This window comes from Schizophyllum commune (assembly GCF_000143185.2).
Source record: "Schizophyllum commune H4-8 unplaced genomic scaffold SCHCOscaffold_4, whole genome shotgun sequence".
NCBI classification, from domain to species: Eukaryota; Fungi; Basidiomycota; class Agaricomycetes; order Agaricales; family Schizophyllaceae; genus Schizophyllum; species Schizophyllum commune.
In genome coordinates this window covers 3,281,298-3,296,410 of record NW_026089541.1, presented here as the reverse complement: position 1 = coordinate 3,296,410, position 15,113 = coordinate 3,281,298, and the positions used below count along the sequence as shown (strand labels likewise).

Sequence of the window (15,113 nt, the reverse complement as noted above, 5' to 3'; positions counted from 1 at the left end):
ACTGCCTTCGTACCTTGATCTTCCGAGAATCGAACCTGATCTCGCAAGCAAGGTTGTGAGCCAGCACCGCCGGCGCTTATCTAGTCTCTGTGGGAAGAAAGGAAGGTTTGTTTATTCGGGGGAGGTCCCTAGAGAGGAACGGCCCTATCCGCCCTACGTAGCTAACAGGTATACTCTTGACATTGCGTCAGAATGGCCGGCGCGAAGAGCGCCGAGCATGTCCTGAAATGGACGGAGCTGTAGTCTCGTTCCCATCCCATGTGTCGCGGGGGCCTGCGGCCCGGCCCACGTTCCTTCGGTTCAGGCACCGACAAAAGTCGGTGCCCGCGGGCGACACAAGGGCTTCACTTTCCATTACCGCCGATATACCGCCCTCGTGGACGCCATGTTTCCCGCGTGGAGATGTGGGTCCAAGCTGGGAAGACCGTGGCGGGGCGAACGGCTGGGTTCGAGACTAGACCACGCTGGCTATGTCCGAATTTTCAGTCCCTGATCGAATAAGAACAATTGACTTGCAACTCCACTTGGACTTCAAGCCGGTAATGGCCACATGGAGATCGCCGTGGAGGACGGACGCTTTAGAGGCTATGGCGGAGGTGCCTACTCACGGGCCAGCGCGTCTTCGTACTGTAGTTACCTGCGGTTTAACGCAGAGATAGAAAAAGAGAGGTTAAGCATGGGGTTGGTTACGATTTGGCCTACAGCCTAAGGTGGAATTACTAGTACGATCATAGACCGGAAATGACTTTATAGAACAGACAGGTGAGAAACGTTAACGCTGGGCGTGAAGACCATACAAGACATGTCCATCGTGCACGGCAGGCTTTTACTCAATCCTCAAGTTGATGCAGATCGCTGGCTGTGGGTGATGCGTCTTGAGTTGTTCTGGATGTAGTGCAGATGGCTGATTGCAAAAGCACGAACGGGCCATCCACCTTCAAAACGTTCCTCCATCTCCGGGTACTGCGCCAAAGCCTGTCAAGGAGAGGGGTAGCCACCCCGTCCGAGCGAAGGAAAGCACAGCAGAGCTTACCTCGGCCTCGTAAACAGCGTAACGCGCGGGCAGCTGCCTAGTAACAGATCTGTCGCATTGGAGATGCATCTCGACAAGGCGGTTCATATTGCGCTCAACAATCGTCAGCACTAAAACCGCAACACCTGACTGATGACAACATACCAGCACTTCACGATACTTTTTCCGCGGCCAACCAAGCTTCTCTTCAAGATTATAACCACCGCTATTGGGTCTTCCAGGTTCACCAGGCGGCTTTGGGATCTTGGTGCTGCCATCCGGCACAACGGACAGAGATCGGCTTCGCGGTCGCGATGGACCATCTCGCGCCCGCGAGTGAGCGGGCTGCCGCGCATTGGAGGCCTGCTCCCGTGCGGAGAAGGACACGCGGTCTCGCCCCCGAGAGGTAAGGTGGCTCCTTGGTGCTGTGGAAGCGTGATCTCGCGCTCCCGAAGAAGGATGGCTCCGAACTGCCGAGCCAAGATGGGTCCGTCCCGTGGAAGGCGCTCGGGACGACCTTCGTGCAGTCCGAGTGCTCGGCTCGTGCTCTTCATAGGCCGAGAGTGCAGCGGCAGGAGCAGCGTGGCGGTCGTCGTCCGGGCTGTTGTCAGCATGATCCAGCCAGTCATCGGAGCTGCTATCGAGGGAGTTCTCCATTCGAAGAGAAACGCGAGGCTGCCGGCTGACCGCTCGTCCTTGATAAAGACCATCATCACTACCATCCGAATCCTCGGCGTAGTCGAGTTCAGAGATGGATGCGCGGCCGCGCAGCGCGACTGGCGACATCGTGCGACCCTGCTCGACGGAAGAAGGCGATGTCTGGCGGGAGGAGGCAGGAGACGCCGACGACGGCCTGGAGTGTGCAGGAGTGTACGGAGAATGACGCCGGCTCTGCGCGGTGCGGATGGGTCCCAGCGAAGCTAGCGGACCCAGTGGGAGTGGTTCGCGATCGGCCACATCGTAGAACTGGTGATTGAAGACAAGCTCGATGTGTTGGCTGGATCGAATCCGCGGCCGCGGGTGCATGTCGGGAGAGCAGGACGGTGGACCTTCAGAACCACGGCGGAGGTTTATATACGCCTGCAGTCAGGCAGGTCAGTAGGAAAGGCCTTTGTTCGTCGAATGGGCTGGACACACCACGAAACGCTTTCTGCACGGTCCGGAGAGACGCAGAGTGCCACTGAATAGCCCCAGCGGGTGCTGGCACAATGGTCAAGTGCATTCTGCAAGGGCATCTGGAGGGACGTCTCTTTCATGGGCCCTAGCGTCGGCAGAAGGCTAGAGCCAAGCCTCGTGCTTGTGATAAGATAAACCAATCGACTTACCAAAAGGGGATACTTTGACTTGTCAGATCTTCGGGACGCAGTCTGATCGTTGCCGTCATGGCGCCTTAGCAGCCATAAGCCCAGAAATTGTACGGCCAGCAATACTCGCAGACCAACCGGCGTCAGGATGCGCGCTGTGTCGCGCGAGAACCGCTGTCCCCTCTGGCCTCGCCCTCGCAGTTCGCCGGCCGTGCGCCAGAGCCGGTTCACAGGCTACGGTTCGCCGAACGTATCGTGAACTCTAGTCCCCCCTCTTCGTCTTGTGGACCCCGCGCACCTCGCGCACCTTCGGCACACCCAATCAAGCAGCCGGATGGCCTTAGGCTTACTCTCCGACAGCGGCAAAAAGTGCCCCTCCTGCAATTGGAGCGGTTCGTCCTACCGTGCGTACACAGCTCATCGAGGTTATTCCCCCACTTGACATTGGGTTTTCAGATGCAAACACCTCAAGCACATCGTTATCAGCCGTCTCAATCCGCGCTTTTCTTCCTGCCTACCCATCCCCTCCCATTCCGCCATCCCCATACGCCCTCTCGCCCGTCGCGCGCACTAGGCGACCCACGGCAACATATATAACGGACGAAGCGGCTTCCGCGTGATAAGAAGGGTCGACCGTTGTCGTATGAGGCTGCATAAGCCATCTCTCAAGAAGCAGCTCTCCACTTGCTCGACGTTCATGAGCTATGCGTCGAGGGAGCCGATGATCGGCTGGCGACGACCTGCGAACTTGCGAACTGAAGGTGACATTGCAGTCGGGCGTCGAGGTTCAGGCTTACCCTCTGACAGGCGCGAACCTGCGGCGAGCATACTGGACACTGCTAGGCGCCCCGCGACGAATCAAGAGGCGTCGCCAACATCGACGTCCCCGTGTCATCTCGTTCATCCAACGACCGAAACATACGGCCGAGCAACGCGACCATGATAGCGCCATGACTCGCGCATCGCTGTCGCTTGCCAGAGATGAACGATTATCACGATTGACGGCCTCCCCATGCGTTGCTCAGTGTCACGCAAGTGACCTTGGCTCCCTTTGTTCTCAGTTCGCTCCTCGTCCTGCTTCTCAACTCCCATCTACTTCTTTCCTATATCGACTTGAAGCGCTCTCCGCCAACCAGAGTGATCTCTGACTATGCAATCATCACCCGCACCATCCACGCATGATCCTGCAGATGACAACGAAACATCGAACATCCGGTCGCTTCCCACTCTGACTCGATCCCTCAATGTGGTCAGTTATTTGGCACGTTGCTATCACCTCGAACTTCCTCATGCGTGATCACAGGACCACGACGCGCCGTATATTCAGTCCTGTGCAGAGACCCAACCGGAGCTACAGCTTAACGTTCAGTGGCGTCGTGTCATGCTGGAGCGTGGCGAAGTCAAACGCCGTGCTGTCGAGATTAACAATGCTTTGGCCCGTCAACTTGCGCTGGCCTCGTTCGAGATCGCTGTGAAAGAAGAACTCATAGCAAGCTTGCGGGGCCTTCCGCAACATGTGGTACGCCCGGCGTCCTATCTGCTGCATTATCTCAGATTACCTCAGGACACGACAACTATCACGTCGTCTTCTATCTTGGACCGAGTGAATGGTCAGCTGGTCGTGGGTCTCTCCTCTCTATCTTATTGAACCTTCTATCGACATCGGCTTTGCCTAGCAACTCGAGCATCAGGTTAATCAACTCAGGGACGAGCCTAATGTGTCTCGTTCCACCGTCTGTGGTTTACAAGATGACAACCAGGTGAGGAGACCCTGAACGATATTTCCGAGTCTCTTACGAACTTTCCCGTCAGTCCCTACGATATCAATTGGAAAGGGTCGAGAATGACCGGGCGCTGCAAATCGAGACAGCCCTCATCCCCGAGTCGTCCCGCCATATTCAAGATAAGGTAATCTCCCATGGAGCTAGCCGTGCATTAATGCTGATCGTTGGCAGGGAGCATATCGGGACAAGATCCACAATTTGCAGGTGGGCCACGCGTTGGATCGCGCACGATACGACGTACTCATGCTTGGCTATACAGGCCGAGATAGCTCGCCTCCGAGTAAGCTATCAGGAAAATTCCTACGTACTTCTCTTGACAACAACCAGCTCGCAAGGGACACCTGCGCAGATGATGCAAATGCGGATGCGCAATCGCGATCTGCTCAACGAAGAGAACTCCTGGACACCCTCCAGCGACTCAATGAGAGCAAGGATACGGCTGAGAGGCAACACACGAAACAGCTGCAGGCACTGAATGATCGCATACAAGCTAGTACGGTAAGCGAGCAGTTTACAACCCTGTCATCGTGTGACTGATCTTCTCAGACCTTAGTTGCAGACCAGCAAGCTCTTCTCGATGCAGAGCTGAAGGATAGGGACAAATGGATGTACATGAAAGAAAAACTTGCGGGTGAAATTGGCGAGTTGGAGCAGGCGGTGGAGGTTCGTCGAGCCGGGCACTACGTGCTGGCGCTGATCGTGGAGCCCAGAATTTGCAAGAAAAGAAATACCAAACTGTCCAGCAGCTCGAGCGTGCGACCGCACTCCTGAACGAATGCACTGCAGCGAGAAAAAGGGTCGAACAGGAGGCAGCGTCAGAGATCGCTGATTTGCAGGTGTGTACACGATCTTATCGAGTCGTGAGCCTGATATGGAATTGGTGGACAAGCGGCAATCCGAGCGGGCCTACCAGGAATTGCGCGACTTTGGGGATCCGCTGGCTGAAAAGAAGCGGCGATTGGAGGACGAAATGGTCGCTCGACGGGCTGAGCTGGAGCGGATGAGGGCCGCATTGTCTGCTTTGGCGGTGGGTATCGTTCGCCTTCGTATCGACGTCGCTGACGACTACACTTCAAGGCGGATTGGCAGGACGCGGATGTTGACGCACGCGGAACGTCTGAGGCGCTGGTAACCGGTGCCACGCAGAAGGTACGAACTGCGATGTATATCATCGAACGTTGCTGACAAGTGTCGCCCCAAGGCCTGCACCCAGGCTCATCAGGTGAGCGATTCCGCAGGGTATGAAGGAAGCGCTGAAGGCGATTGCAGCAAACTTGTCGGTCGTCTGTCATGGGGAAGGAAGTTGGTACACATCAACTCAAGGTCGGTTACAGGACACGATATAATCCTGCGGACGCTCATGGCATACAGAACGTTTCCCGAGGGGACAACCGGTCAGGCCGCGTGGCTACTCCGCGGCCCCCGAGTCTGAACTTGGATGGACGAGGCAAGGTGGCAATGGACGTGGACGATCAGGTCCGTATCTGACGACCTGCGAGAAATATGTATTTATCGACGCTGGCAGGGCTTGGACCTCGAAGAGCATGAAGCACCGCGCCCATCCCACGGGGCAGCAGAATGCCCGACAAATCTGGTATGCTCGAGTTCAATCATACCGGGCTCTCTGCGATCACTGACGGAGAATGATAAGGGTTCTGTGGCCGGTACGCCGAAGGGACGGGTCGCATCTGGTACGCCGGGCAGACGGGTCGCGGCGGGTCTCAACATGCCCAAACAAAAGCTCCGAGGGGTCGATGTCGCTGACCATTTGACCGCCCTGGATCAGTTCAAGCTGGGCTCGCCCCTAGTAAGTTGAATTGTATACTCTGAGAGCCGTTGAAACTCAACAACCTTCCAGCGGACACCGTCTCCGCGCAAACGCGGGCCCCGCTCGGCGAAGGGGGCGCATGACGGACAGCACACGCCGCGCTCACGGCATAGCCCGTACTCGAGAGAAGCGGTACATGTGTTTTTTCACGACTCGGTACGAGAATGTCCACTAATGCGTCCACTACCAGCGTCCTTCTAGATACGGCCGCGTTGGCGATATGGGGGAGGACTGTGACGCCGATGACGAAGAGGTACCCCGGCGCAATAGGGAGAGACCCAGGTCGCATCCTACTCGGAGCAGACCATTGCGCCGTGCCAAGTTCGAGGACGTCAACGACATGGACGACGACTACGACTACGACGACTACAACGACTACGACGACGACGGCAACGACGTAGAGCCAAAGACGCCCGTTTCGCGCATCGCTCGCAGGTTCCTCCAGGAAAAGATTGCTCCTGGTGCGCTGTACGCCCCGCAGACCATGAAGAAGAACTTCAACGTTCGTTGCTCTGCATTACACGCTAAGGTGGCCGCTATTGACGCCGGAACCACAGAATCTTGTACTCGGCCTGATCCTACGAGGGATGGGCATACAATTGGTGTATCATGTTGTCGCGCTGGAACCCGTCAGTGACGAGGAGCTTGACGCATTCCGACGAAATCCTAGGTCGCACGGGCCGGACCTGGAAGACCTGAGGCTCGATACCAACGGCCTTGCGACCACTGATGAGCTGTCTGGGTCAGCATGGAACCAGGTTCGTTCTCTCTCACTCGCGGCTTCAACCAGTCACGTACATGAGATCTCATACTGCTTTGCAGCGCGTGGCGAAGTTGCTTTGCGGGAAAGTCAAGGAGATAACTGACCGGGATGGCGGTGATGGGCGCTTCGGAGTCGTTGACGCCGACAGGATCAAGCGTGGTGTTGATACCCGCCTCGGTCGCATGTACAGGTTGATCGCGTCTGTAGTGCCTCAGGCAGGCGAAGACGTGGTCGACGCGATAGCGAGGTTCAGGGAGGCGCACCAAGCTTACAATGATCAGCGTCGAGTCACAACGAGCAGGCAGACGGTAAATCGATCCTTCGGCCTGACGCGAGCTATTGCTGACGACCCTTGTCTTCCTTGCTTAGAAAGCCCTAGCTCGTCTGCGGTACGCAGGCGTCCTGCGCACCGCATGTAGGGTTAGCAACAAGCCGGAGGCGCTCGCGTACTGGTCCTATGTCATGAGGGCGGTGGAAGCACTGGGCTTTGAGGGGATGTCTGACGAGGAGACCGACTACGAAGAGATAGAGCACGACAGCGGCGTCGTCACCAAGAGGCGATACCACAAGGTCCTGAATCCCGTCTGGCGCCGCCCCGAGCTCAGGGATCTGTTCGCGAAGGTGGATGAGGCTCCAGCTCTGGCGCGGATGTATTTTGATAAGCGGGCGGGAGCGAAGACGCCGAGGGTGCGAGTTGACGAGGCGAGCGGGCAGGCGCCTCCGAAGCGCATTCCGAAAGCGTTATATGACCCGGTTTGGCTCGAAGCTCAGGGCGAACTTGTCGAACTGATGCTGGAACTGACCGACGATCCCTTCGAGATCTTCCAGGCTGATGCTTGGGCGGAAGAGTCGTAAATGCGAATCGTGGTATATAGCTTCGTGTATATCTATATATCTATCGTATGCTGGACATTACGCAGTCACATGCGGTACCCATCCGCTTTGAACACAGCGCTGAGCAAATGCCGGTGGAGCAAACCGGAGGAGAAGGAAGGCGCTCAGTCGAACAATGGGGATCGGACGGGTCTTTAATTAGGCAATCGATTAACCTAAAATGGCTATCGTCCTTCCAAAAGGGGAATACAAATATTCGTGATGATAGTCGGGGAAGGCGCAGTGCGCTTGTCGGTTCTCGTCATGACATTGAGGATTCCTCGCGCATACTTGTCTTCGAACGCGTGATGCATCTCCTCTGATGGTGCCCTTGGCATAAGCGGGCGACTCAGAGAACAGTCGCAGGCCGCCGGGTGTTCGGGTACGACGGGTAGTCGGCGATCTGGTAGTGGATGCAGCCAGTGAGTCTGTTGCATGCGATGGGGAACAGGACTAACCGGGCATCTTCAGGGCACCATCGAAAGCTCGTATGACCTTGCTGTGCTTCCGAACCGCATCTGGCGGATGGTGGACTGTTGCCTCCTAGAATCGGAACCGGGGGTCGTGCTGGTCGGGGTGTCGCCTTGGACACATTCTCCCTCTCCACAAGTCAATTGTCGGACCGCAGTACAGGATCGTCGTCCTCAGGTACGTCCCAGACACACGGGGGAGTTTATCTTGCCTCTGACGCAAGCTCCAGTTGCGACATGCGCAAGGACGTGCTACTTGACCCTCCCCACTCCCTCTCCCTCCATCCTTCATCGGCGTCAGCTACATGCGAGCCTGCCTAGCTCGCCTGAGCATCTCGCTCTGACGATCTGTGGCGAAGGACGCGGGCGAAGGATCGGACCCGACGATCGGGACGACGTCGCTCGTACGCCTCCGAAGCCATTGTCTACCTCCTTGACAAGTTGTACGTGCGCTTGTTACCTCAGCTGAGACCTGACTTATCGCATCCGTCCCTTAGCATCTAAGAACTCTGGCGACAGCTTTGGAAGCGCGCGGCAAGGACACCGAACTTCTCGTCAAGCACACCTTCCTCACCGCCGAATTCGACAAGCTATGCCTTCCTCTCACGGGCCAGCCGAGTCAACGTCGACGACGACGCCCAAGCCTTCTCCTTCAACACATCCCGCGAGATGCTTGAGCACTCGGCACTCCTTCTCCCGCTCAGGTCGGTCACCTTCAAGCACATCATCGGTTTCCCTGCGAAGCGGTAATCGAGGACCGCGAGAGCGACTTCTGTGGTGCGCCTGCTTGACTTGAAAGCTGGGCAAGCTGGAGAATGCGAAGGACCTGGAGGAAGCCGGGCGCGCGGGGCTCAGCTTACGACCAATTAGCTTGAACGACGTGAGTCGGCATGCGGCTTGAATGCGTAAGACCGTGCTGACGGTCTATTGTAGTCCATCGAGGACAGGCGGCAGGGACAGGAGCAGGTACACCCTCATCTCGTGGAGACGGGCCGACGCACGGAGGAGCTCGCGAAGAGCATCTTTGTGGAGAAGGTGCGCCGCGCGCGGCTACGGGCCTCGCTCTTGGTTGGGTTTCTTAGCCGGTCCGCACCCTCGTTCACGGGCAGAATATGAGGGCGCACGAGTATGTCTGGATCTGTGTCCTCGATGTCGCAGGATGTTGAGACCTCCGTGTAACAAGTGTTGCTTCAAGACGTGGCAAAGAGCGATACCACCTTCGGCGATGAGAGGGACGAGGACGAGAAGCCCTGGGAACTCAAGGAACCCGTCGGGTTGCTGGCCGACTACCTCTGCGGCGAGGATGTCTTTGGTGATGGTGCGTCGTTTTCCCCATTCTGCATGTAATTCCGCTCCCGCCATTTCCATTCATCTTCATTGACCGCCTCGTCCCTAGCCCCTGCACCGTCATTGCGGACAACATCAGCTACACTGCGCTCCATGAGCACCCATGCAAAGGACAAGGACCCCTCGAGACTCGGGCCTCGCTCCTCCCTCATCAAGGAGCTCCTCCACCGTGTCGAGGCTTTCGGCGCTTGGCCCGACCACGAGGAGGAAGAACTCCACCTCCAGCCTCATCCACAGCGCGCTCGTTCTCTCCGAGTTCGTCATCCCCGACTCGAGCGAGTCCTCAGTCGCATGGTCCGCGTGCTGAGGCGCATGCTGACTCTCACTCGAAGGACGAATACATCGAGGTCCTGACCCCACGATTTGTGAGCCCAAGACTGCGAGTGACGACTGAGTGCTGTCGTAGTCCGTACGGTGGTCGAGGCGCGTGCTGGCAGATCGTCAGGCATGATTCCGCGAAGCGGAGTCGTCGGGCCACAGCGAGCATCGTTCAACATATCCAGGAACGTCGTCGTCCTTGTCAGTTGCGTCTTTATCTTCTCACCCTATTCATGCATACTCACAACTCGGCCAGATCACAGTGTCAAGGCGGGCACGAGCCCTTATACCCGACAAGGTGTGTATTATGCCTTAAGGCGCGCAAACAACGTTGACAACGTGCTTGAAGGCTTGTTACTGGCGGGTAGATCACGCGACTTTCAGGTTATGCAGTGCTCAACCGATGCCGTCATTCGCGGCTCTTGCCCAGCGTTCGCTACGGCTGGGTACTCAACAACCTGCACGTCTTATCGGCTGAGGAGTGGTGCCTGGACGAAGTACGAAACTGTCTCGGCGACATTGTATGCAACTACAGCGCGCGCTGCGAGCAAATTCGAGACTCTGACACGCGCTAGATTTTCCTCTTAAACGCGCCGACAATCATCGCTATGATCTCGACGCACCGAGGGCGGGATGGTGCACTCCGTATACCTCAGCTGGCCCGCAGAACCTACTTGTGGGCTAGCAAAGCGACATCTCCTGTGCCTCCCCCGAATGCAGTCCGCCCAGTCATCCATTCACCCGTGCCTCTTGCGCAGGAATCCCCCTGCAGTGCCCATACTGCTGTGATACACAGGTCTAAAGGCGCGCCTTGTTCGGCTGGCATGGGGTCTATACACGTTCAGGAGGATCAATAAGCTAGTCATAGTGTAAGACAGGGGTCTTGTATCTTCTGCTACATTGGACTCCCATTCCCCTGCACATCTACAATTTCAATGAACTTGACATCAACCCATTCAACAAACTGCCGCCTTGCTTTTTGAGCACGTGGTCGCATGCATGGTGCGGCGCGCACCTCTTCACCTTCGTCTTCACCTGAGGCGTTGTCATCTTTCTTATCTCTAAGCTATGGGCCCGAAACACAGTTACGACGAATTTTTTGACAATCTGCGTCGCCTTGAGCCTTCGTCGCGGTCAGCTCGCGCAGCAGGCTCGGCCCCAATCGCGCGTCGAGGAACCCCACCAGGGCTTGACGAAGTGACAAGACGTCTTGCACAACGACTTCACCTCTCGACCTCAGAACAGACACCTGAAGATCCTGTCCGCCAACCCCCTGCGCGCGTCAGGCGTGATCGGGATGACTATCGCTCTTCGCAAGCCTCTGATGCAGGCTCGCAGTCTGCAGCACGATGTATAACCCCACGACCGTCAACATATACGGACGATCCTCAGGCGCACAGTAGAAGTTCCCAAGTGCCTGGCGTCACAGAGGGCTCCTCTCTAGGGCCTACAGATCAGTCTAGCGACATCCTCGAGGACAACCGCCTTGCCGTCGAAGAAGCTGGCCACGATCTGGCTGCAGCGACCGTCTTACAGATCGGCGAGGTGCCGCGCTCAATACGAGGCTACGTGAGTCAACCATGATGATACCTCGCTGATGGTTGACTGATCACTATGAAGGCGATGGCAGGGTTCAAGGATCGCTCGACCACCTCGCAGCAACATCCCTCCACATCCCAGGTGGAAGCACGCGACCGCTCTCCATGGACGTCTTTCCTCACCGACGCTCGCTCGCGCAATAAGGCGACGGAGAAAGCTAGAATAGCAGCGGAGTCCGTGGAGACGGCGCTGCGCCAATGCGAACGCATGTTACGCGCTATAAAACCGCATGATACCCGCAACTTCATCGCGGCGACTATGTCCAGCGTCGAGGATGTCGTTCTAAACCAGCGCGAAAAGCTCCAGAAGATCACGCGACCTGAGGCTACAGAGGCCGTCGGACGTGCGGTTGACGTTTTAGAAGTTGTGGAATCACTTCTTGAGGCGCATAGATTGTTGTACCCTGATATGACCCCCTTGCGCGTGGACAATGGTGAGCAGCAACTTGCAATGCATGCTTTCCAGCTCTGAGTAAATCGACAGCGCATCTCCGGATGGAAGCGTTTGACGATCTACAACCCGCGACGCTGGTTGCCCATTGCTTGGCGTTGACATCCCGTATATTTCACGGCTGCAGTCGTGAGGGCGCAAACATCATCCTTAGGCTCACGAAGCTCTTTGGTCATTCTTTGGTCTTCCTGGGCGACGGTCCGAACATCCTACAGCGGCGCGCCCTGCGAGACACCCCTATCGATGTTCGCACGGTCGAGAAGCGTGTCAACCTTGGTATACGGACAATCCCCTTTGCCGTATGCCCTTCTTGCCGTTGCACGTACGAGCCAAGCTACGTGCCGCCCTCAAGTAAACCTCTGTATCCCGCAATATGTCGCGAGGACACCGGAGACGAGGCAGAAACGGAAACACTCTGTGGCACCGGACTAGTCGATGAGACAGGCTCGCCCAAAGAAATATTCGAGTATTATCCCTTCTTCGACTGGTTCGGGCGCTTCATCGCGCTTCCTGGTATCGAATCTTTGGGCGACCGCTTTTGCGAACGAATCGATAAACAGCAGGCCATACCGGCCGAGAAACGTGGAGTTGAGGATGGCAGTCTCATACGCAGCCTCCCCGCTCCTGGTGGGAACGGCCGGCTCTTCGTGGCGCATAGGGGCTCCGAGAAGCGATGGCTATTCGCGCTCCACGTTGACTTCTTCAATGCGGAGGGCAATCGCCTACGAGGTCGCACGGCATCGACCGGTCACATTGTAATGACCTGTTTGAACCTTCCCCTGCACATGCGCAATGATGATGCCTACAAATACCTTGCAGGTGTCATCAGAGGTCCGCACGAACCGAGCGCGAAAGAGGGGCAGATCCGCCATTACATTCGTCCCCTCATCCAAGACATGAAGCTCACCTACACCAGAGGCGTCCGCTTTCGGTACTCAGGATGTTCGGAGCTTCACCGTGCATCCGAAGACCTCGCCTATCGTCACATCCACCGTATGGTCATCGCCGCGTTTATAGCCGATTCAAAAGCAGCGCGACCGGGCGGCGGGCAACTGGACGTCACGTCTCATCACTTCTGCCACATCTGTCGGTGCTGGATCTTAGCACATCTTGGCCGCGTCGATTTCGAGAACTGGGTGAAGATCAGCGACGTAATCCTCCGAGCGGCGGCGAAGCTTTGGAAAGCAGCCCCTCGGAGTGAGCGAAAGGCCATCGAGGAACAATACGCTGCACGAGACTCAGAGTTCTGGGAATTCGATTACTGGGCACCTACGCGGCAGATTGTTGTCGATCCCATGCACACATGGTTTCTGATCGTCCTGCAGCGTTTCTTTCGGGAGGCTATGTGTCTGGACAGTAGTCCAAAGAACTCGTTCCTGCAGAGACGACCTGCGTTCTTTTACGACTTCACTCCCCCACCCCCGCTCTCCCCCCCACCGCCCTCCTCATCTTCCGCGGCGACGGCGGCGCCGCCGCCGCCTTCAACTCCTGCGCCACCATCGGAAGCTACTCCAGCTCCGACATCCAACGAGAGCACTGAGGATGCGTCATATCGCACCGCAGTCCAGACTGGCTTGATCCATAGATATCTGGTTGCTCCTATAGAAGACGGAGGAGAAGGCAAACTCGCCAAGAAGCTGCAGGGCCAAAATATGTCAGCTCTTGTTCGCGTGTGCTTGGATGTACAGAAAGAGACTCGGAAATCGAAGAGCGAGATACAGAGCATGTCTAAACAGGATCTAATCGAAGTCCTTGTAGCATGGGTGAGTGGTTTTGTCCTCTTCTTTCCCCTCGCCCTCGTATGAAAGCTCAACATTGTACAGAGGATGACGAAACCATTTGCTGCATTGCCTTGGACGGTGATTCCCTATGACCCTACAATCAACATGATTCGACGGGTCATTCGAGAGGTCAGCGTGCCTACTTGGCTAAAAGACAAACCACCGTTAGACCTTGGCGAAGCGAGTGCAGGAACGTTGAAAGCGAATCAATGGCGTTGGCTATACCGATTATACGTCCCTCTTGCCCTGATCCACATGTGGCACCCGAACTCTCCGTACGCCATACCCAGCGCACACGATATGAAGCCGATACTCGACATGAACATGCAATTGACCAGCAACACTATCCTGGTGGTGAAGCATAGTGTCACGGACGCGGACCAGGCGATGTTTCGAGAGCAATTGAGGGACCATATTCTGGGTCTTCGCCGTCATTTTCCGGGCTTCATATTCCCTGGCTACCATCTTGCCTTCCACATACCAGACTTCATGTCCCTCCTGGGACCTGCTAGAAACTGGTGGTGCTTCCCCTTCGAGCGTCTTGCAGGTAAACTTCAGCGAATCCCAAAGAGTCACAAGATAGGTTCGTGGCACTCATGCTTTATCTTGATGAGAACTGATGTTTGGGACAGGCCAAAGTGAACACACGATGCTACATTCTTTTGTTAAGGGCTCTATATTCCGGCAGTGGCTTCTGCGACCCGACGTGCCGCCCATACTCAAATATTGTCGGTCTTTGGTTGACAAAGCGTACCGCTTCGTCGGGGCGAAGTGGTCCGAAAATGCCACAGTCGATGACGACGCCGAACATGCGGACGATGCGGACGATCTGAGCGACGTGGATGACGATGAAGATGTGGCCGACGAAGTGTTCGGTGACTTCGACGCCAATGAAAGCAGGCCCAATGACGATCCACTCGTGGTCAGACGGTCTCACACGAACGTCCCCCGAGATCTGCGCGACTTGGTCGGCGCTGCTAGCATCGCCTGCTATAAACGCGCCTTTGCTCCGAAGGGATACTATAGCACTCAAGGAAGCAATAGGCATATCTGCGTCAGGTCTACGCGTCCGGATCGAGCCGCGGTGCGTTGGGACGCGGCACGTATATGCTACATATACATCCAGCAAGGGAGTCTTCGATTCGCCGTGCAGTACGCCCGCGTCCTACCTGATAGCCATCTCGACGCCTTCGCTCGATACTGGAACATGGGATTCGAGGCTATACGCACATCATCGCAGTACAAGAACACAATGGGCATCATCGAGCCGCGGCAGGTAGTAGGGCAGGCAGCGAGATGGGACCTGGGTGACGGGTCAGCTGTCTACGTGAACTTGAGTGACGTGAGTTTGTCGGCTCGCTTGCCAGCAACCAATTAAAGGATTACAGGCGTGATAGCGCGCGGCGTAGACTTGCCAAGGAGATGGCTCGGAAATCGCGGTACTCATGATAGCACGATGAGGTGACCGCTGCCTTCTGACATATCGTTATACCGTAGGTTACATAACTCGTCCTCGAACATCATCATTGGAACAGAGCGAAACCTAGAATCGCACTAGGAGAACGAGGCAAGCGCCAGCCTGAT

General features: G+C 56.5%; 2 protein-coding genes across 2 annotated transcripts; one reads left to right on the top strand and one right to left on the bottom strand.

Moving 5' to 3' along the window:
• Window positions 1-837: 837 nt before the first annotated feature.
• SCHCODRAFT_02496431 (uncharacterized protein) lies at window positions 838-2,038 on the bottom strand (the record flags this gene model as incomplete). Its single annotated transcript, XM_003032951.2, has 3 exons — window positions 838-975; window positions 1,034-1,126; window positions 1,178-2,038. 3 exons carry the CDS (start codon window positions 2,036-2,038, stop codon window positions 838-840), a joined length of 1,092 nt encoding a protein of 363 aa, XP_003032997.1.
• A 1,428-nt stretch (window positions 2,039-3,466) lies between these two features.
• SCHCODRAFT_02495587 (uncharacterized protein) lies at window positions 3,467-14,989 on the top strand (the record flags this gene model as incomplete). The annotated part of the gene is made up of 36 exons (XM_003033520.1): window positions 3,467-3,565; window positions 3,620-3,835; window positions 3,993-4,076; window positions 4,129-4,224; window positions 4,272-4,304; window positions 4,428-4,598; window positions 4,647-4,763; window positions 4,811-4,936; window positions 4,966-5,127; window positions 5,178-5,249; window positions 5,370-5,576; window positions 5,626-5,907; window positions 5,959-6,060; window positions 6,119-6,430; window positions 6,486-6,686; window positions 6,751-6,999; window positions 7,061-7,542; window positions 7,612-7,715; window positions 8,016-8,212; window positions 8,834-8,914; window positions 8,968-9,069; window positions 9,241-9,352; window positions 9,431-9,636; window positions 9,714-9,900; window positions 9,956-9,997; window positions 10,084-10,220; window positions 10,275-10,335; window positions 10,496-10,568; window positions 10,945-11,050; window positions 11,092-11,268; window positions 11,320-11,731; window positions 11,782-13,511; window positions 13,572-14,112; window positions 14,162-14,613; window positions 14,656-14,871; window positions 14,939-14,989. 36 exons carry the CDS (start codon window positions 3,467-3,469, stop codon window positions 14,987-14,989), a joined length of 7,998 nt encoding a protein of 2,665 aa, XP_003033566.1.
• Between the last annotated feature and the right edge of the window lie 124 nt (window positions 14,990-15,113).